This window comes from Moschus berezovskii, chromosome 28 (genome assembly GCF_049115385.1).
Source record: "Moschus berezovskii isolate FMDL1 chromosome 28, NW_MosBer_1.0, whole genome shotgun sequence".
In the NCBI taxonomy this organism is placed as follows: Eukaryota; Metazoa; Chordata; class Mammalia; order Artiodactyla; family Moschidae; genus Moschus; species Moschus berezovskii.
Window position 1 is genome coordinate 14,027,249 of NC_142487.1, and position 22,479 is coordinate 14,049,727.

The following is a 22,479-nucleotide window of genomic DNA, read 5'->3' on the forward strand; positions in this document are numbered from 1 at the left end:
TTCCCTTAACTAATGTTGCAACAAATAGCCCTCACCCTCCTCTCCCTCACCTGCCCCCCACTTATATAGGTTGTCCTGGAAACCAAACCAGAGAATGAGACAGAACATATGTCACTCTTCAGTGTCAATGCATAACTCAATGCTAATTTCACAGCTGGGCTAAAATCGTTCCTTTCCCAGGTTTTTTTTTTTTCCCTCCAGACCAGTTTCTTTCCTGCTCAGATACCAGCCCTCAACTGAGCCATAGAGTTCTACACAAAAAGAGTTTCCTTCCCTCCCCACCTCTTCCTTTGGACCAATAAATTTCCCTTGGAATGTTCCTTGGGCTTCCTTGCCAACCAAGCTGATGGCTGGAACAGCATTAAATTGGTCTCAGCATGGCGTTCAGTCTGTACAGCAAAACTGACACCCACTGTGGACTGACTGCCAGGCCACTCAGAGGCTCAGGCTGGCCGCCAGGGGGAATGAGAGGAAATGTCCCCACTAGTGCATCCCTGTCTGCTTTGGTTGCCACGCCAACCAGCGGTCCAGCAGGGAAGCACAGGCTCAACCCTGCTGATGACTCTGCCTATCTCTTTCAGATAAGCCCCTGGCCTTCCAGTTCACAGACTGGATTCTGAGGGGGGCCGCTCAGGTGATGTTTGCCAACAACCCTCTCAGCGGGCTCATCATCTTCATAGGGCTCCTGATCCAGAATCCCTGGTGGACAATTACGGGAGGTCTGGGGACTATGGTGTCAACTTTAACTGCCCTCATCTTGAGCCAGGACAGGTGAGTTCCTCTCTATTGGGGTCTTGGTTTCTCAGAATAGAAAAGTAGAGAAGTAATTATTTGAGTGAACAGCCAACTGTATCCTAGTATCAGCCAACCAGTTTCCTGAGAATCACCTTTGAACATGTCACTGGAGTTCTTCACACAGTGTGCTCACAGCAAGTGACAGCACCAGGCTCCATTTGACTGTAGAGCCTTCTGGAAATGTTCCCTCAAAGGCAGGTGCAGCTGTTCTTCCTTCATGGAGCCTACAATGCAATTGAGGGAGATAGAACTAACAGACAAGAAATGTCTCTGAATAATACTAGGCAGTATGCATACTGGAAAGTTCAGAGCAGGCAGACATCTCTACATGTTGGGAAGGTTAGAGAGGGCAGCCTTGAACTAGTAGCGCTGATGTGGGAGAGTGGAAGGCCAGCAGGCAAGAGGGTAGTGCCGGGGTGGTTTGGAGAAGAGAACAAACAGGAGCCGGGAAGCATGTGACAGGCCGGGGAAGCGTCCAGCTCTGCACCAGGGGCCACAAATTCCAGTAATGATAAGTAGCATTTTATTGAACTGAACTTTGCCATAAGTTATGGTTCCCAAACTTTCCTGATGCCCGGAATCACCTGGAGAGATTGTTAAGAAATGTAGCTTCTCACCTACCCCCCATTCTCCCTCCTTCCCAGAGATGTTCCCTTTCAGCGGATCTGGATATGGGGGTGGTGTTTTAAATAAGATTCTCCTGGGTGCTCCTGATGACCAGAGAGGTTTAGAAATACCCATGTCCTCAATTTTTTTTTTAATTTGAGGTCACAAATCCATTCACATATCATGAATAGTCAGCAGCATTAAAAAATTTTTTAATTAAAATAACAGAATAAAATAAAACAGATTAGAGTGATCCATACGTAGGTAAAGTATTATTTTGTGAAATTTTTGTTTCAATCATGTTGTGTGTGTGAGAGAGAGAGAGAGAGAAACTGGGTCATTCTATGAAGTACATTCCTTCCTTACTGTGGAGTACTGTCAAAAAGATTGAAAGCCACCTTCTTGCTTGTTACCTGTGGTTCTTCCTGCCACTTCACAAAGCAGACAGTGAAGGTAAAAGCGTTCACATTTTGCAAGTGAGAGGAAAGAGGCTGGGAGTTGCCCACGGACGGTGCCATGGCCAATAGGTGGCAGGGCTCAGATTTAGACACGTGGCTGCTCTCCCTGGCACGTGGACAGAGTGGACAGCAGAGCCAGAGGCCCCTGGTGACCCCAGAGCCTGGGGAATGATCCAAGCTGCTTGGGTTGTAACCAGTGCCACACTCCTCCAGCCACCCGACATTCCAGCTCCACCAAGACACACGCCAGCTCTAGCTGGGAGGCCATTCCAGGTCAGATGGATGAGAGGCTGAATTCTTTGGGGTGTAGTTCTGGCGAGTGACAGGAGAAATGCACTCCAGCCAGGATCTGTGTCTCGGCTTCTAGCACTGGGTTCCCTATTCCTTGCTGCCACTTACCTAAAGCTTCACAGCAGCTGACATATAACAGCCTCTGACAGGATCAGCTCTTGTCCTTTCTGCTCCATCGTTGTTTGCCAAAAATCCCCTGAGATGAATTCCGTCTAGCCAACCTACAGGTCATCTTCAAGAAGCCCAGGTTCCTTCCTGATCTGACAGTTTGATTGTCCCCCTTCCCTGCTGACCATAATCCACTGGAAAACTTGCCAAGTCATTCAAAGAGTTGCTCCATGGATTTTTTTGCTCCCAATTTTACAAGGGAAACACACACCTTGCCTTCCTAATCTTCCCAGATGTCCTGATTAAGAATCTAAGACAAGAGTGTATTAGGTAAAAACTCAATCCCTCAGCCGGATTTCAAAGCCTACTCTGACAAGCCTCGCCCAGCCTACCACACAACATCACACTCTTCCCAGCTGAGAACTTTTGCTTCTGCCTATCTAATCCTGTTGTCGTCAGTCACTAAAGTCATTTCTGACTCTCTGTGACCCCACAGACTGTAGCACACCAGGTGCCTCTGTCCTTCACTGTCTCCCAGAGTTTGCTCAAATTCATGTCCCCTGAGTTGGTGATGCTATCTAACCATCGCATCCTCTGTCACCCCCTTCCCCTTTTGCCCTCAGTCTTTCCCAGCATCAGGTTCTTTTTCCAATGAGTCAGCTCTTCGAATCAGATGGCCAAAGCATTGGATCTTCAGATTCAACACGAGTCCTTCCAATGAATATTCAGGGTTGATTTCCTTTAGGATTGACTGGTTTGATCTCTTTGCAGTCCAAGGGTCTTTGGTGCTTTGTCTTCTTTATGGTCCAACTCTCACATCCGTACATCACTACTGGAAAAACCACAGTTTTGACTATATGGACCTTTGCTGCAAGCTGACTTCTCTGTTCTTTAATATGCTGCCTAGATTTGTCATATCTTTCCTTCTAGCAAGCAAGCTTCTTTTCATTTCACGGCTGCAGTCATGAAAGTGATTGGAAAGGGCAGTCCACAGTGATTTTGGCGCCCAAGAAAATAAAATCTTACACTGCTTCTACGTTTTCCCCTTCTATTTGCTACAAAGTGATGGAACCAGATGCCATGATCTTAGTTTTTTGAATGCTGAGTTCTAAGCCAGGCTTTTCACTCTCCTCTTTCACCCTCATCAAGAGGCTCTTTATTTCCTCTTTACCTTCTGCCATTTGAGTGGTATCATCTGCGTATCTGAGGTTGTTGATATTTCTCCCAGCAGTCTTGATTCCAGCTTGTGATTCATCCAGCCCAGCATTTCACATGATGTACTCTGCATATGTTAAATAAGCAAGGTGACAATATACATACTTGTCATTCTCCTTTCCCAATTTTGAACCAGTTTTCCATATCCAGTTCTAACTGTTTCTTCTTGACCCTCATACAGGTTTCTCAGGAGACAAGTAAGGTGGTCTAGAACTCCCATCTCTTTAAGAATTCTTCATATTTTGTTGTGATCCATAGTCAAAGTCTTCACCATAATCAGTGAGGCAGAAGCAGATGTTTTTCTGGAACTCCCTTGCTTTCTTCATGATCCACCGAATGTTGGCAATTTGATCTCTGATTCCTCTGCCTTTTCTAAATCCAGCTAGTACATCTGAAAGTTCTCAGTCAACATACTGCTGAAGCCTAGCTTGGAGGGTTTTGAGGAGAACCATCCTAGCACGTGAAATGGGCACAATAGTACAGTAGTGTGAACATTCTTTGGTGTTGCCCTTCTTTGGGTTTGGAATGAAAACTGACCTCTTCCAGTCCCGTGGTCTCAGCTGAGTTTTCCAAATTTGCTGGCATATTTAGTGCAGCACTTTAATAGCATCATCTTTTAGTATTTAAAATAGCTCAGCTAGAATTCCATCATTTCCATTAGCTTTCTTCTTAGTAATGCTTCCTAAGGCCCACTTGACTTCATACTCAAGAATGTTTGGCTCTAGGTGAGTGGCCACACCGTCATGGTTATCCAGATCATTAAGACCTTTCTTCTGTAGTTCTGTGTATTCTTGCAACCTATTCTTAACTCTTCTACTTCTGTTAGGTCCTTACCATTTCTGTCCTTTATGGTGTCCATCCTTATATTAAATATTTCCTTGGTATCTCCAATTCTCTTGAAGAGATCTCTAGTCTTTCCCATTCTATTGCTTTCCTCTATTTCTTTATATTGTTCATTTAAGAAGCCCTTCTGTTTTCTCCTTGCTATTCTCCAGCTCTCTGCATCCAGTTGGGTTTATCTTTCCCTGTCTCCCTTGTCACGGTCCCCAGAAAACCACTGATGTAGCTGCATATCCTAGTCATGACCTCCACCACTCCCCTTCAGCATGCCTACCGGCCTATCCCCACTCCCCCCTACACCCTTCTCCCTGTCCACCACTCCTTCTTCCCCCCATGCCCACTCCCCAATCCTGACGTCTCCTACCCCACCCCCACTAGTCCAAGAAGCCACTTTACCACTGCAGCCTCAAGTTCAGCAGCACTGATGCCGCAGTGTCCTGGAGGAACGTGGTCCTAACGAAGGTCTTTGGGGGCATTGAGATTGAACCTAATTTTATATTTTTGACGGTCAGGGCAGGGATGTAAGGTGATGGGTTTCCTTTTCACAATCAAACAAGAAGCCACCAAAGTTTTGGTACAGAAGGGTTCAGGGAGAGAACTTGCCATAGGGAAGGGCAACTGTGGAGGCAGCCCTTAGACACCCCCCTAATTTTGTCTCCCCTGAGTTCCTTCATTTGATTCCCGCTGTTCCCATACACCCTCCTGCCAATATGGGTCAGTGGTCTCTGCTCAGTTTTCCCAAGTCAGCTGATATTAAAACTAAAAGAGTACTAAATTCTAACATGGAACAAAAATGAGAAAACACAGAGAAAATGCAAACAACCTTAAAGATAATGATTTTTTTCCCTGAAAAACATCGGTTTCTCAGGTAGTTATTCTAGTCCTGAGAAGATTCTGAACACCAATGGTCTTTCCTCCTTCCCTGTTATTTCTCAGCCCCCTGCCTGCTCCCACGAGCAGCTAAAGACCCAGCTGTCCTGAATCCCATACAAGTGTCCCCACACAAGTGCCCCATGCTCAGCTTCTCTTGTTGGAAACTAGACACGCTTTCCCACCCTCTCCCCTGCCTCCACTCCTCTAATCTAGCTGAGCTGATCTCCTGCTCGCTCCACAACTGGAGGTCCCCCTGTTCTAGACCTAAGCGATGGCCTCTGCCAGGCAGGAGCCTCCTCTGGTCAGAGCACCCTTCCTCCATCACAGGACATGACGCTTCCAGATGCCTCCACCTATGAAACAGTCAGTCCCTGGTAGGATTTAACATGCACTCACATCCATTCACCAACTCCTTGTACAGACACTATTGACTGCTGTTGACACTCATGTCAGATGAGCGTTGGCCCCATGAAGCTTTCAGTGGAGGGCAGGGCAGACCACAGCACACAAATCTCATTCTCTGTGGGGGCTTTGCGATGCAATTTGCCCAGTCTCATCCCTTGCCCAGCAGAGCAATGGGAAGGGTCAAGGGCAGAGTTCACTTGGATCAGGGAGAGTGTGGGTGCACACGGGCATCTCTGATGAAGCAGAAGGAGGCAAAGTTTGGGTTCTATGGCACCTCTGGTCCTCCTGCCATGCCGGTGTGGGGTGGCGCATGGGCCTCACGGCGGACACCCCCCTTCAACTCTGGGGACGACCTCAAACAAGAGAAGACATTCTATGTCAGAAAGCCACAGTGTCACACAGCACAGTCAGAACACACATTCTCCTCCCTCCCTCCTTCCTTCTGGCCTGTCTCTTTCACACACACGTGTGCGCGCACACACACATACACCTTCCTGGTGTCAGGTTTCTATTAGATCTCCCTCTATATCAAGGAGCCTAGATTGCCCTGACTTGCAAAGGCAATCTTAGACACAAAGTGCATCATTTAATTCCAGATCAATGAGAGTAATCACGGGGTGTGTGTGTGTGTGTGTGTGTGATCTAGAAAGATACCGGCAGCAGGGTGACTACCCAATACTCATTAAGTGAGCTGATTTTTTTCTGTGAACACCAGGAATGGGCCCAGTGAGTGCCCCCAAATTTACATGGTAACTGTGTTTTCACCCCCAGGGCCGCCATCGCCTCGGGTCTGCACGGGTACAACGGGATGCTGGTGGGAATGCTGATAGCTGTGTTCTCTGAGAAGTTAGACTATTACTGGTGGCTTCTGCTTCCTGTGACCCTCACAGCCATGTCCTGGTGAGGCACCTCCTTCCTTCTGCTTCCACACCTACAGGGACCCAAGGTGTTGTGTCTGACACTGGCATGGGGCCCAGTGTCTTCAAAGGCTGGCTTGTCTCCCAAGAGTCCATGAGTTCAGTTGTAACACAAGGGGGTCATTTAGCGTTGGGAATAATAGGGACCTTTCAAAGGCCAAATGCCACATTTTTTTTAATATTGGCTATTTCTTTATTACTTATGGCTGTCCTGGGTCTTTGTTGCTGCACACAGGTGTCTACAGATGGGGCGAGTGGGGGCCACTCTTCATTGCCATATGTGGGCTTCCATTGTGGTGGCTTTTCCTGTCATAGAAAGTAGGCTCCCGAGTACGTGGGCATCAGTAGTTGTAGCACAGGCTCAGTTGTCCCACAGCACGTGGAATCTTCCCAGACCCGGGATCGAACCCATGTCCCCTGCATTGTCAGGTGAATTCTTAACCACTGGACCACCAGGGAAGTCCCTGGTTTTACTGTGCTGATAAACTCCTCTTTATGATAGGCTTACTAATGAGGGCTAACACTTACCAAGTGATTTCTAAGTGCCTGGCACAGTGCTACACAAGGGAGGACTATTACTGTCCCCAGTTTACAGAAGAGAAGGGAAGGCATGCAGAGGCTGCATAACCTACCCCAGATGATAAACCCAGAGTCCGCACTATTCAGCTCCAGGCTACATGAGAATCATCTATCCAGTGGCTTAACCAAGACCCAAAAGCTGAAATCTCACTTTTAACAGAATCAGAGAGCTTGCTTGGAACAAAATATCTCTGTTTAAAGCGTAGAATCTTTGAACAAGAAGCATCAGTTGAGGTCTTGCTGTACGATTGCCTCATTTTTCAAAATAAAAAAAGTCAAATGAAGGGTGTTAGGAATAAATAGGCCTTTTACACATGTGATGCCCAGTTCACTTGAACCTGAAGTGGGTCTGTAGAGTCACACCCACTGCCGCTGGCCACACCCACTGCCACGCAGTGACTGAGAGCCTCAGGGGAGCCTGTGTCCCCTAGTCCCGACTCTCCGACATGCCGTCTGATTTTTAACATCTTTCTCTGGTTCAAAGTCGGGAGTTACTAAAACTAGTTAGTTTAATTTAGTTTAAGTGCTGTTCCGGTACTTTTTAGTAGTGTTTGCAAATAAATTACAACATTAAGCATTCTTGGCAATTTACATTTCTTCTAAGCATTTCCTCCTTAATGTATCAAGACAAAATGCTAAGGCAGTCATTTCTGTGGTGATTTCCTTAATGCCCCCCACATGCCATGTCGCAGAGGAGGAGGGCCTGTCTTCATTTGCATCCATTTGGTTTATAACTACATAGATTCAGCCCCTAAGCCATGGTGCACTGGGTGGCAGTGTGTCTATAGTGCCTTCCCCCTACCCTCAATTCCCAATTTAAAATGGGAAAAAAAAAAATTGAGCACCTGCTGTGGCTGAGCTTTCTGTTACCATCCTGGCATTCACTAATCCATTCATGCAGTCCTAGAACCCAGTCCACAGGGCAGGGACTAGTAGTGCCAGAGTTACCCAACAAACTACAATTTGCTGAGGGCCTTCATTGTCCAGGGACTGTTCTAGATGGTGGGGACAGCTGTGAGCAAGAAGTCTCCATCCTCTGGGAGCTTATATTCTTCTTGGCAAAGAAAGAAAGAAATTCATAAATTGTTCATTAAAAAGATCCTGTCAAGATGTGATAATGCTTTAAGGAAAGCAAAACAGGGCAAATGGGAAAGAGTGGTCCAGACTTACATGGTCAGGGAAGGCCACTTTGCAGAGGGGATATTTAAACAGTCGCCTAAATGACAAGAGTGTACCTGCCATTTGAAGTCACAGGCAGAACCAGCAGCATGTGAAAAACTTACAACTAAAAAAGCATGATGTGTTCAAGAAACAAGACCAGTGGGGCTGAAGCCCAGTGAATGAAGCAGGGGTGGCAGGAGGTAAGGGCAGAAGTAATGAGAGCCATGGCCCATGCACCACGTGACTCCAGGGAGCCTTTTTATTAATTGAAATATTGTTGCTGTACAATGTTATATAAGTTACAAGTGTGCAATACAGTGATTCACAACTTTTTAAAGATTATATTCCATTTATAAATATAAGATATTGGTTGTATTCCCTGTGTTGCAAATATATCCTTGTAGCTTAGTTTGTGCCTAGTAGTTTGTACCTCTCCAGTAAGCCTTTCGGTTTTTACTACTGCTGTGGTGAGAAGCAGTTAAAGGGCTTTAAGCAGAGGAGTGAAAGGATGTGGATTAATTTAAACAAATCTCTCTCCTTGCAGTGTAGAGTGGATTTGAGCTGGAACAGGCATGGATGCTGGAAGCGTAGTTAGGAGTCTGCTGCAATAACCCACAGAGGACAGGAATGTTTTTACTAGAGCCATGTCCATGAAGGCAATGAGAAGTGGCTAGGCTTGGGGTATATTTTAAGGAAGGTGAAGGCAACAGGACGTTCTGAGAGGCTGTGGAGTGTAACGAGGCAGGAGGAAAGAAGATGCAGTGTGCTCCTATAATCTGCCTGAGAACTCAAGCTGATGGAAAAGGCAGGGAAGAAAAGCAAGCTGGTGGTGGGAGACAGGACACAAATCAGTCTTCTGAGTAGAGATGCTGAGAAAGAAACTGGATGTGCAAATCTGGAACTTAGTGATCTGGTCAAGATTAGAAACTAGTAGCATATAGAAGATACTTCATCCTGGAGACTAAAGACAGTCACACAGAAAGAGAGGATTCAAACAGAGAAGACCCGAGACAGAGCTGTAGGATCCTCCAACATTTAGATGTCTGGCAGAAGAAGGGAAACCACCAAAGGGGAGTGCCTGCAGAAGCAACTAAGGGCAGTGTCGTGGTAGCCCTGACAGAAGGGTCTCAATCCCTTATGAAGGGTGGAGGATCCAACTGTCAAATGAAAGGGGCAGAGACTGACCATGGATTCAGCAAGAGAGATGGCATCTGTGAGCTGGACAAGGGCCACTTCCACGGCGTGGGGAAGTGATATACCTGATAGGAGTGGGTTCAGTAAAGAACAGGAAGGGAAAGACTGGGGACAGCAAAGACAGACTAGTCTTGAGTATTTGCTGTGCAGGAGGCAGAGAAATGGGGCAACAGCTGGAGCAGAAATCTGGTTAAAGCGGGAAGATCTTTACATTAGAAGGTGCTGGAGCACGTCGGCCTTCCCAGGTGGCTCAGTGGTAAAGAATTCAGCTGCAATGCAGGAGCCACAGGAAACCTGGGTTGGATCCCTGGGGAAGGAAGATCCCCTGGAATAGGAAGTGGCAACCCACGCCAGTACTCTTGCCTGGAAAATCCCATGGACAGAGGACCCTGGGGCGGGCTACAGTCCACGGGGTTGCAAAGAGTTGGACACGACTGAGCGACTGAGCGTGCATGCACTAGAGCACATTATGTATTTAGGAGAGCGACCTGGAGAAAAAGGAGACATTGAAGCTGCAGAAGAGAAAGGACAGAATCGCAGGAACCAGGACTTGGAGACAGGCTGGATCCCAAGCACAAGAAAAAGAATTAGCCTGAGAAGAGAGTGGGAACACTCCATTAGATGAAAAGGCAGAGAGGCAGCGTGTGTAGGAACAAAGCAGTTGGAATATGAATCTTATGGTCAGGAAGATGAGACAGTTCTCATCATGTCATTTCTGTTCTCTTAATGAAGGAAAGCAAGGTGGTTAGAGAAACTAAAGGGAGACAGAAAGCAAAGATTTGAGGAGAAAGGAGAAAATGTGAAACAGTTGTCTCAGCAAATTGGAACGTTAATTTGCTAGGGATCTATAGTAGGGATTAGGGCAGGCTTAAATGCCTGTTTGAGACTGAGCATCCTTAATTAAAAGTTAACCAATCAACTGTGTCACATGAGTTCAAGTTTGGCCCTGCAGCTGTACACCTGTGCGCAGGGCATTGGATGCCGGGTGATGGTCCTTTCAGAGGAAACTGAGATGAGGCCAGGTAAATCTCCTAGTGCTACTCACTCAGCCTTTAAGTGTAGGAGTTAGGATCTGCACCTCACTCCCTCTTTCTCCAAAATCCGTGCTCTCTGCAAAGAAGATGAAAAGAAAACAGAGGACACAATCAACTGAAGGTTTCATTTTCACGTGCTGGTTCCCAGAATAGCTCTAAGCGCTTCAGCTGAATTCAAGTCTGCGACTTTCCTATGTCCATAGCAGCCTCCCCCTAGAAGGTTATTTAAAGCATATATTCTAAATGTTATCACAGCCCAGGATACATCATGATTTACCTTGTAATGAGCCAAAGGCAACACATGCCATTTTGTAAGGATTAGATTTTGTTTTCTTGGTTTAAGAAACAAAGAAATATGTAAATTATTTTATAAAATTTCCTACTGAAAACAAGTTATAAGACTTTTAAATTTTGTTTCCCAAAGGTGTAGACTTATATTTAACACTGGCTTATATCCAGTCCCAGGTCAGTGGACCTCTAGATTCTCAAGAGAGACAGGAAGGACTGTGCCAAGGAAAGGGGAACAGTGAGTGGCCCGTGACCAGAGCAGACTAGACAGTGTGGACTGAAGATTGATCACAGCAATCCGTCTTTTCTCTCTTTCCTCTCCAGCCCCATCCTCACTAGTGCCTTGAGTTCCATCTTCAGCAAGTGGGACCTCCCGGTCTTCACGCTGCCCTTCAACTTCGCCGTGACCCTGTACCTGGCAGCCACCGGCCACTACAACCTCTTCTTCCCCACGACGCTGGTGGGGCCTGTGTCTTCAGTGCCCAACATCACCTGGTCGGAAATTGAGATGCCCTTGGTAAGTCACCAACGGCAGGTGTGTGGGGGCCTGTTTCCACTGCAGCCATCTCACTCGCCACTTTGTGGATTACTCAGGCTCTCAGCTTCTTGGCACCTCCGGTAGAAGATGCATCTTAACAGAGAGGAGCACGCAAAGGGCCACTGCCACCTCCATACCTTCTTTCCATAACTCCCTACTGGAAACCTTACGTGTGCCAGGCTTGTCATCAGACACTGAGCATACACGGAAAATAAGACAACATCCCTGCCCTCAGGACACCTACAATCTGCCCAGGGCAACAGGTGGCGAACAAGGGTACAGATAAGGGTTGGGCTGGCAATACAGAATGGTGGCTTTGAGGGAAAATATTAAATAAGATGAATAGGTGAGTGAAGGTCAAGGCACTGAAATAATATTTAAAATTAAGATTTTAAAGATATTAGCAATAGGAGAATTTCCTGGATGTTCAGTGGTTAAGACTCCAAGCTTTCACTGCCAAGAGCCCAGGTTTGATCCCTGGTTAGGGAACTAAGATCCCACAAGCCACAAGGCATGCCCCCTGCCCCCGCCAAAAAAAAAGATATTATCAATAGAAGATGGGGGTAAATTTTTGTGTATTTTCCGTATCAGTGGCTCTCAAGCAGGAGTGATTTTTTTTTTCCCCTCTTAGGGAGGGTGTATGTCTGCAGAAATGTTTTAAAGGTCAAAACTAGACAGAATGTACCACTGGCCTCTAGTGAGTAGAGGCCAGGGATGCTACGGGACCTCCTACGATGCACGGCCTTCTCCCCACAGCAAAGAATTAACCAGCCCAAAATGTCAATAATGTCAAAGCTAAGAAACCTTGCTTATGTCCTAATATCCACACATATACAAATGCATTTATTCTACTGATCTCTAGAAATCAGAGATAAAGGGATATAATAAAAATCTCACACAAGATTAAATATATAGAATTATAAAATTTTGACCTTGTTAATGCATGTTAATGGACAGCCCCAGGGACTGTAGCCCACCAGGCTCCACTGTCCATGGGGATTCTCCAGGCAAGAATACTGGAGTGGGTTGCCATGCCCTCCTCCAGGGGGATCTTCCCAACCCAGGGATCAAATCCAGGTCTCCTTCATGGAAGGCAGATTCTTTACCATCTGAGCCACCAGGGAAGCCCTGTTAATGAATATGGGGATAGCTAACAGCTTACCTTGTACTGCAAGGAGATCCAACCAGTCCATTCTAAAGGAGATCAATCCTGGGTGTTCATTGGAAGGACTGATGCTAAAGCTGAAACTGCAATACTTTGGCCACCTCATGCGATGAGTTGACTCCCTGGAAAAGACTCTGATGCTGGGAAAGGTTGGGGGCGGGAGGAGAAGGGGACGACAGAGAATGAGATGGCTGGATGGCATCGCCGACTCTGTGGACATGAGTTTGAGTGAACTCCGGGAGTTGGTGATGGACAGGGAGGCCTGGTGTGCTGTGATTCATGGGGTCGCGGAGAGACGGACACGACTGAGCGACTGAACTGAACTGAACTGAATACCTTACCCTGAAGCAAATTTATTATGTACCACACACTGTTCGAAGCCCTTAGCTTACTAACTCATTTAAACCTCACCATAACCCAATGCTAACTACCATCATCCTCTTTTACAGATGGGAAAACTAAGGCACATGGAGGGTTAGTTGCCCAAGATCAAGCTGTAGCTGGTGCTTCAAATATTGTTCATAAAATCTGATTTCTGAGCCCTCTCCACCCAGCCTGGCCCTGCATCTAGATGTGCTTAGTGTGGGGCTCCGTGCGGCCCCGGTGCCGGGCAGACACCAGGTGGGATGCACAGCGCAGGCCCTGCAGGCTCGGCCACACCCTGAGCCTGAAACTGTCAGGAAAGGAAGGCCTCCCCCATCCCTCATGGCAGACTGCCAACAATGCCAAAATTTTTTTAAGTTTTTGTCTTGTTAGGAGTTTTTTCTGGGGCTGGGGCTGGGGCTGAGGCTGGAATAGGATCAGAGGCAGGGTTAGGGCCTAAATCCAAAGCAATGGAAAAGACAGAGCCCTGTGTTTAAGTGAAAGCCCGCTTTCTCAAATGGAAAATTACTGGGGTCGGAACAGGAACGAAACGAACTAAATCGTCAGTGATCAGCCATCTGCTGACTGGACACACTGCCTCAGGGCACAACCTGCTGTCCCTGAGCCCTGCGGGTGAAGCTGGTCTGAGTGACAGGCATTGCAGGAGAAAAGAGCCCACCAAGCCCCCTGCCCGCCCTGCATGGTGAGGCTGTCCCGTCCTGAGAGACCAGAGTAGAGACAGCCGCATGGAAGAGATGCTTCTTGTTCACCTTCAAACAGTAAAATGTACCAGGAGCCAAATCCAGGCACCCTGAGGCCCAAGCTCACCCTCTGAGCTCCCCTACACCACCTCTCTGACCACTGACTCCTTTCCTTCTACACCATCCAGATCTGAGTTTTGACCAATCAGTGCCATTTCTCTCTTTCTCTTTAAAACAATAAGGGGAGTGATTTCTGTTTTGTTTAGCCGGCTTGTTGTTATTACACAAGGATTATCCAGAGTACAGAGAAGGCTGGTCCTTAGTAAATTTCCACCACACACCTGACTGCCCTTTGCACCAGGGTGCTGGCTGTAGCTTAGAGAGTACCATGGAGGGGTCCGGGCCCTGGTTCACCAGGCTGAACTTTGGATCCCAGCAGAGCTTCATTCTAAACTCAGACTTCCCTCCAAGGCAGCTTGCCCCTTCATTTCTCTCATTCTTGCCTGCTTGGACTTTAAACCTGGCTTCCCAGATGGAACTGAGGTCCCTGGATTGAAACAAAGGATTTTCAGGGTTCCTTTAAATAAGACAGGGCTTCCACTCTGTGATTCCTTGCTCAAGTCTCTAGGCTCTGGACCAAACACTAGTTGGTGTTTAAAAGGCCACCCATTCGGAGACAAGAATGAACAGAGTTTAAAAACTATCTGGGACACCTCAAATTCTCTAAAGAAATCAGACTGACTCTAGAATTAAATCAAGTTGTTAAAAAGAACAAAATATCATCAAAGGGAGAAATGCAATGAACTCCCAACGTCTACAGTAGATGATGACTAATCCATTGGTCCCCAAATTCTGTTGTACATTAGCAATACCTGGTGCTCTGGCCATGCCCCCTCACACCACTTAGGATGTCTAGGGAGGTGCCAGGCATTAATATTTTTAAAAAAAGATCTTTAGGTGATTTCAATGATCACAAAATTTGGAAACCACTGAAATAATCCACACATATTTATTAAGCACCTATTGTGACCCCAGCTAAAGGAGCCTTGCCCCAAAGAGGTCACATGAGCTGGTAATGGAGGAAGGAGTTGGCAGAATTTTGAAGCTGGAAGATTGTCTGTTGGGCAGCCTCCTTGTGTTACAGAGATGGTCACACACACAAACTTCTGCAGAAACCCCTAAAAGCTGAGGCTCATGACTCGGCCAGTACTCTCCCTGCCCTGTCAATCTCCCTCTTGTCCTTTGTGCCCTTAAAGAACTTTTTGCCAAAATGTGGATGATTTGGGTATTTAAAAAAAAAGCTATCTTGACATCACTGCCAAATCAATCGTCTCCAGTGCCAACGTCTCTCAGTGATTCTCAAGCCCAGGGATCTGGTGCTTCGTGCTGTTCTCCAGATAATCCTCACGCTACCTGCCTGCCAAGTGCTCCTGGAGAGCAGGGGAAGTGCTCCTCTTCCTTCCCGGGCTCCCCCATCCCCAGGGTAACACCAAATGTGAGCAACCAAGAGACTCGGGGTCAGGCTCAGAGGCTGTAGCCTGGGATCAGCCACCATGAGCTCGGTGATCTTTGGTCAATTCATTCATCAAAATGACCTAGACAGAAACCAACACAATTTTCTGTAAAGCAATTTTCCTTCCATTAAAAAAATTAATTAAAAAATTTTAATGGCCTAGAATATTTCCAGAATTCCTGGAATATTCCTAGCATTTCAGAAGGTCTAGAGGAAGCCTCCTGGTGCCCTGAAACCTCCCAATGGCAGTCCAGGGAGGCACCTTCTATACCCCCAAAGCAAAAGCCACGTGTCCCTCAGAAACACCTCTGTGCTGGGGACCTGCTCGGTTTTGCATGAGGGATGCTCAGATGCCTGCCAGGTGGTGGAGTGAGGAGCAATTTGTTCCAGCTCGTGCCTTCCCTTCCACATTTTCCCACAAGCTGGCAGGCACAGCAATCCTCCCGTTCCACGCCGTGACCCCCCTGGGAAAGGCTCAGTCCTCACCCTGAGGCTTGGTCCTTGCATTATCAGCCCACACTCCACTGACCTGGATTTTGTTGACTTTGCAGCTGCTACAAGCCATCCCTGTCGGGGTCGGGCAGGTGTACGGCTGCGACAACCCCTGGACAGGTGGCGTGTTCCTGGTGGCCCTGTTCATCTGCTCACCACTCATTTGCTTGCATGCAGCCATTGGCTCAATCGTGGGGCTGCTGGCAGGTAGGCCAGAGCGTCCCCTCTCAACAGGGGTCATTTTCCTGAGGTCATTTCTCCCAGCACACAGTAAACAGTCTAGGCTTACTATCTTCCCTGAAGTTTTTAAACAGTCAGGGCTTGAGACTTTTCCTTTCTTGAGTCTCCAGGGTGTACGGGGAGATGCAAAAGGGCTGAGACCTATTGGCCTGTAGCCCCTGGGAGCTGAGGGGTGGGAGGCAGAGGGGAATCTGGTGTGGGTAGGGAGCACTAGCAGACCCAGTGGGGGTATAAACGACCTAGCACTTTGAAATTTTGACTAAGCTAACAGGAAAAATTTTCCCAAGAATTGAATTGCTATTTGAAAAATGTGATTTAATTTCTACGTATGTGTCTATACACACATTCATATATGTAAATGAAGAGAATAGAGTCATAAATGGACCTTGGGTGCTTAGGGAATAGGAGCCTGTTGATTTATCCCAATATTTTTCAAAAATTTCTTGGAAGCACGACTTAAAAAAAAATGTTATTTGGAAATAATTTCAAACTTATGAAAACTTAAAAAATTAAAAATAGTCTGAGAAACACCCACAAATTCTTCACCCAGATTCACCTGCTGTTCACATCCAACACCTCTACCATCTCATTTCTCTGTCTGCATGTATCCATGTTTGTCTAGACATAATTTTTCTCAATCAGCTGAAATCTTCCTTGCTAAGAATGCAGCTGCTCTGGCCAAAGGAGTGGGGAGGGCCTTCAGCCCCACCTCCCTGGCCCACCCTCAGCCTAGAAGTAGTTATACCTCTGAATGAACTCTTTGAAAACCAGTGGAAACCACTGCTCTCCCCACACTGTTGCTTTCCTAAGACCAGGCGCCCTTTGTAGAGGCTCCTCTGATGAGCAGGTATTGTGGGGGGAGGGGGGTCAGCAATGGGAGGAAGGGCACCTGAGAACTGGCATCAGCCGTGGGGTAGCCTTCACGCTGTGACCTCGAATCAGCTAGAAATGCAATACCTTGTCCAACAGCCCTGACAGTGGCCACGCCCTTCAAGACCATCTACCTGGGCCTCTGGAGCTACAACTCTGTCCTCTCCTGCATCGCCATTGGGGGCATGTTCTATGCCCTTACCTGGCAGACCCACCTGCTGGCCCTCATCTGCGGTAGGTATCACAGAAGCTGGCAGCCAAGTCACTCTGCTGTTCCTTGCCCTTGTCCACTCCCCTGCTTGTATGATACCCATGGTGGACCCTCATCAGTACTGAGCAGTAGTGATGGAAGGACTGTGGCTGGGAATCTTATCACTAAGGGATTTAATGGGGGTACCCTAAGAGCTGGGGGATCTGAGGTTCTTCCTCTGTCAGATGGAGTCACCACCACTATTCCTCGTGAACCACTAAAGTTCATGAGGAAATCACACACGCATTTCCTCGCGTGCTTGTGGCAGCATTCCTGACCGCAACAACTGTTCTCACTCAACCACTTTTGACAGGGCACCACTAAAAGTGCTAGGCCCTCAGCTAGACCTGGAAGATACAGACCACATCCTCATGAAGCCATGGTCTAGCAGAGAAGATGTAATTCCCCCATATTCAGGGCAATTATCTGTGATATCTAAAAAGACTGTGGGAAAGAGCCAGTGAGATGACATACCTGGGAGGACTGAGGTCCCAGAAAATAGTAACATAGCACTAAAGGAGCCTGATTTCCATCGAGTAAACAAAGAACACGCTGTGTAAAGAGAAATGGACCACAATCATTATACTGCGCCCCAGCACCGTGCTCTGTGCTGGATAAACAGTACTCATTTCATCCTGCCCAGGTCACTGCCAGGCATGGATTTTAGCCCCATTTTACAGGTGAGGAAATGAGACTCAGAGGGGCTGACAAACTTGTCCAAACACAACTACTGATGGCAGGAGTGAGATTCAACTCCAGTCCCATCAGCCCCCCTATCCTGGAGTTGCCTGTATCCTCTGGAACTAACAGGACACTAATACGCAAAACTAGAGACAAGTGAAGGGCATAATATCACCCAGAAGGGCTTTTTTGTTTGGAAACTGTAAATGCCTTCTGTGTCTCTTGTACCCTCCTCAGTATCCAGCTGGAGGCTGGACTTGGAGTCAGTGGGCTCAGCAAATATTCACCAAGTCAAAACTGCCAGGTATTTTCAGGTTGAGACTGTAACTGTCTATGGTGGCCGATTCCTGTCGCTGGAACCACCTGGGAAGGCTTTGGGAGGAGGCTGGGGCTTATCTCAACCCTTTCAGGGTGGGATTTAAATAAGCAAAGACAGGGGAAAGGTGTTCTGGACAGGGAAACAGAGCAAACAGAGGCAGAAGGAGCTTGTCCAGAGGAACCAAGGCTGTGGATGAGTTCCCCTCACTGTCCTGGGGGTCCTCATCTGTGGGTGAAGCCAGGTGCCTGGCTCAGGGACCCAACATAGTCCAGCTGTGAGGGGACTTGGTGAGGGTCCAACAGCATCACAGCAGCTCAGAATCTTGGACAAGAGGGACTTTATTCAGAACCCACATAGTCTGACAACTCATCCCTCCAGACAGACAATCACCCAGCCATCCAGTCTGTGCTAGAGCATCATCAAGGGCAGTGTGGAGTAGTAAAAGATGCTTGTTGACCCCTGACTCTATGCAAGGCTACCAAGGAAGTGGGGAAGGGATAAAGGGATATGCAAGCTTTCGTCTCTACCCTCAGAGAGCACACAGCCCGGTGAGAGATGGGTCATAAGCAAACAGGCCCGATGTCAGGGTGTGGGGCCAACACGGTGGCCATGGGGCCGGGGTGGAGCCCGCTCTTAGGGAAGGCTGGGGGCGGGCCCTGGGAAGCTGACTCCTGATGGCCCTTCTGTCTCCACAGCCCTGTTCTGTGCATACATGGGAGCAGCCCTCACCAACATAATGTCAGTGGTAAGTCTGGGGTCTCCTGACACTACCCTAAAGTGTCCCAACCCAACCAGGGCTTCAGGGCATTTGAAGTCTTGTGAGTGGGTTCTGGTCACTAGCATACAACAGCCTGGTCAAGGTTTATTCAGGGTTTGCCCAGAGAAGGACTGGCCATGGCATATTTTATGTGCCTCTGAGGTGGGTGTTTGTGTGGATATGTGTGTAAAAGAGAGAGTGTTGTAACCAGCAGTGGAGAATATGGGTGGACAGATGGGGGTACTCATGTTTAGCTGGAATTGAGAGATTGCCTCTAGGGGATCTTCAGCTCCATCATTGGAAGAGTCTGATTGTCCCCAAAGGGACCAACACCTCAAATTCAAACCAACCATTCTGACATGATCAATCCAGAAGCCAAGGCTGTCACTAGGGGAGGGTCGCCATTCTCAGCCCCTACCGCATCCTTCTCCTTCAAGGTCCCAGGAACCCAGGAATATTTTCAGATCCCAGTGTTTTTGCTTTCAGGTTGGTGTGCCACCAGGCACCTGGCCCTTCTGCCTCTCCACACTCACCTTTCTGCTCCTGACGACCAACAGCCCCACCATCTACAAGCTCCCACTCAGCAGGGTCACCTACCCAGAGGCCAACCGCATCTACTACCTGACAGTGAAAAGCCAGGAAGAAGAGAAGTCCTCCAGTGGTGATTAGCCAACTTATAGGCAGAAATGCTCTTTGCCTGGACCGGGGTCTGCCCTCTGTAATCTCAGCTCTGGGTCAATCAGCTGCAGCACTCTTTCTTCGCCTCTCCTCACACCTGTGCGGAACCAAACACACCTCTGCCTCCCTCTCCCTGACACTGATTTTCTCTCTCTGCCCAAATCGCCTTAACTCCCCACTGTGCACTGTTAGAAGAAGCTGGTGACAAGTTCCCGGTGTTAGTAGGAAGGCATGTATTTTCAACGTCAGTGACTTAAAACAAAACCATTCTTTGTATTTAGTCTTTGGTAAAGGTGATTCAGAGATGATCTTCTTAGCACTTTTAACTAAATAATAGAAGCTATGAAATGAAACGTGCTGAGTGGTTCCTGCGTGGGTGAAAATTTAGGGAATGCAGATGCCAGAGTGCACAGAGCTAATGTCTGGTGGGCACATACAGCTTTACATAAAAGAGAGAAATTTCAGATAGAGAAACACAGTTTGAAAGTCAAAATGGGGACAGTTAGGGCACTGAAAGTGTCTAAATAGGGACTCAGACTTTCAGGGGTCAGAGTAAAGGGCAAGAGGATATTCTGTAGCAGGAAGTAATCAGTAAGTTAGGCTCCTCCATGACTCATGATGAAAGACTGGCATTTCTCACTGCAGGTCAAGCCAGCGACTTTGATCAGGGAGTTCAGCTGAGGAAATCACCTGAGCTCAGTATGTGAGAGGCTGGGGAGATCTATTTCATTTCCCAGTTTGCCTGTGGGTGTTGGAAGCTCTATGAGATGTATGATACTTAAAACAAATGGTTAACCTTGAGTAGAAGAACAAACAATTATCAATGAATTTTATAATTTGTCTTCCCAATTATAGGCATTAACTTCCTTTCAATCTTTATTTAGATACAGACCAGAGGTTGTCAACCTTGTCCTGGAAAGTGTCAAGTTTCAGCTCTGGAGGCTACACAGTCTCTTACAAATACTCAACCCTGTCATCATAGAGCAAAGTAGCCTTAAGCAACATGTGAATGAAAGAGGGTGGCTGTGTTCCGATAAGACTTCATTAAGCGAGCAGCTAGATTTGGTCCACAAGCTGTAGTTGGCTGGGCCCTGCTATAGACGATCAATACAACAACGCTCAGGGTCCGGAGATCCATGTGTGACTTAGGAGCTGGTGGGAAGTGGGAAGACTCAAAGGACACCACCAGGTTCTTTACATCAGACAAAGCCACAAGGCATCATTTACATGCTGGGAGATAGTGTGAAGAGTCTTAGGAAATCCAGGGCACCGGAGAAACGGAGATCAGGGTGGCAGGAAGCAGGAAGATCTGCCCTGAGGCTCTTTCAGAGACTGACAAACCCAGAGATGAGCACTAGCGGGTGCAGTTTTACACCAGCCCCTCCCTCCACACGCGAGTCTAGGAACCACCCCTCAGGCTCACCCTCTCTTGGTTCCTCGCTGTTTTGCCTCTGCCAGTAGGTTTACCACCATGGGAGGAAGAAGAAAACTGGAGCCCTTCAGTGCAGGGTTTCTAGGCAAGAGGAGCAGGGAGGCGCTGGAATCTCAGGGCTGGAGGGAGCACACAGGCCAGGTTGTGCCACCATACTGTGACCCATGACCTCCATTTGGAGGAAGAGGACTTTTTGTTTCCTGACAGGCTTCCAAAGGGGACTCCGTCACCCTCTGGAAGGAGACCCTCCCCGCAAGTATCCTAGCAGGAGACAGAACCAGAAACCCTATTCATTCATTATGGGCAAATTGTCGGAGGAAATCCCCTGTTCTCTCCAGTAAGTCCTAAGAATCTCCACCCAAAGCACTGGATCTGATGGGAACAGTCCTTTCGCCACGCTTTTTATTGGATTCTCAGGAGAGGAAAACTATCTGGATATGAAAAATGCTTTCATCTCAGTTGGACAAGATTTTCTCTCCCCTTCCTTCTCTTCCTACACCACATCTTGGTTTGTCATTTACAAGGTAACACGTGGGTCACAGTTATCCGGGATGTTTTTCCCTCTCAAGTTCCTGCTTTAATTTCCCCACAAGAATTAAAAGTTAATTGTGTTGCAAGCTGCCAGACTCGTTTGGAGAAAAATGGATAAGTTGTTCTGAAAAAGGAAAAAGTATGTCCAGCAAATCTGGAAAAGCCACATGGCCCCAGAAACTCTATAATGCACTGTGATCAAGATGGCCAGGTATTTATGTACAAACAAATGTTTTTACACGTGTTTTTACACATTATCTGTTAGTATGATGTAAGAAAAAAAATGGACAAAGTGTATTATTAACCAGTGAATTACCTTGCCAAGAGAAGTTGTACAGGAATGATAAAATATATTTTTTTAAAATCCTTTGAGGCTAAGATGCTGAAAGTTGACGACATTTTCCAAATGTGGTCAAACAATCTCTTGAAAGCAGAACAAGTATCAGTCATTAAGCCAGGCTGGTGGACAGAAGCGGCATCTCTCTCTCGGGCGTGGATGAGGGTGGGCAGAAGTGAAAACCCTCTAAGAAAACTCTGCCCAGTGCAGGTCAATGTCCACAGCCATGGACAGATGTCCAGATGTCCTCTTCAGTAATCCAAATAGCCCCCAGGGCCAGAGAGCTAACTCCCTGGTGTTATCTTGCCCCACCTTAACCAGAGCTTCCCCCTCTCCTGCCCCTGAATGAACATGTCAAGAGCCCTAACCTTGCAGATTCTCCCCACCAGCATGGTGCACTCGGGAGTAGGCCTCCAGGAGGGAAGAAGGGCTTCTGGGAACATGTCAAAGCTGTTTTCCTACTATCATCTCAAACCACCAGCAGCAGCTTTTGGATGTACAAATGATAGTTGAACATAAATATTTATGGTTGAACAGAAACAAACTACTACTCTCTGAAATTCAAGAAAGTAAGAATGTATGTGTGGAGTTGGGGAGGGCGGGGCTTTATCAGATGTGCTGTCTTAAACTCTTTTTTCCCTAACAAACCCCTTTTCCCCTCTCTCCACTGTCTCCTCCCTCTGACCTGGCCATCTCTTCCACCCATTTTCATCTTGTGTCGTACAACACTGACAAGTTCTACTATCATTGTGAAACAGTGTTGCTCTGTTGCATTTTTAAATAGTCGGTTTTAATTATCTCTCCAGTCTCTTCTGTGATAACTGACATAATCAAAATCTCTACTTCAA

At 47.3% G+C, this 22,479-nt stretch overlaps 1 protein-coding gene across 3 annotated transcripts in view; it reads left to right on the top strand.

The window, feature by feature from the left end:
• SLC14A2 (solute carrier family 14 member 2) overlaps positions 1-22,479 on the top strand; it is a 66,146-nt gene that overhangs the window by 12,848 nt on the left and 30,819 nt on the right. For 2 of the 3 annotated variants that reach the window (XM_055417281.2, XM_088833350.1), the window contains exons 3-9: positions 582-771; positions 6,363-6,491; positions 11,089-11,281; positions 15,596-15,743; positions 16,746-16,880; positions 18,592-18,641; positions 19,140-19,314. In XM_055417281.2, the coding sequence (XP_055273256.2) occupies positions 582-771; positions 6,363-6,491; positions 11,089-11,281; positions 15,596-15,743; positions 16,746-16,880; positions 18,592-18,641; positions 19,140-19,314 (1,020 nt within the window). The remainder of the gene's footprint in view (positions 1-581; positions 772-6,362; positions 6,492-11,088; positions 11,282-15,595; positions 15,744-16,745; positions 16,881-18,591; positions 18,642-19,139; positions 19,315-22,479) is intronic. The other variant, XM_088833349.1, reaches the window with a different exon arrangement.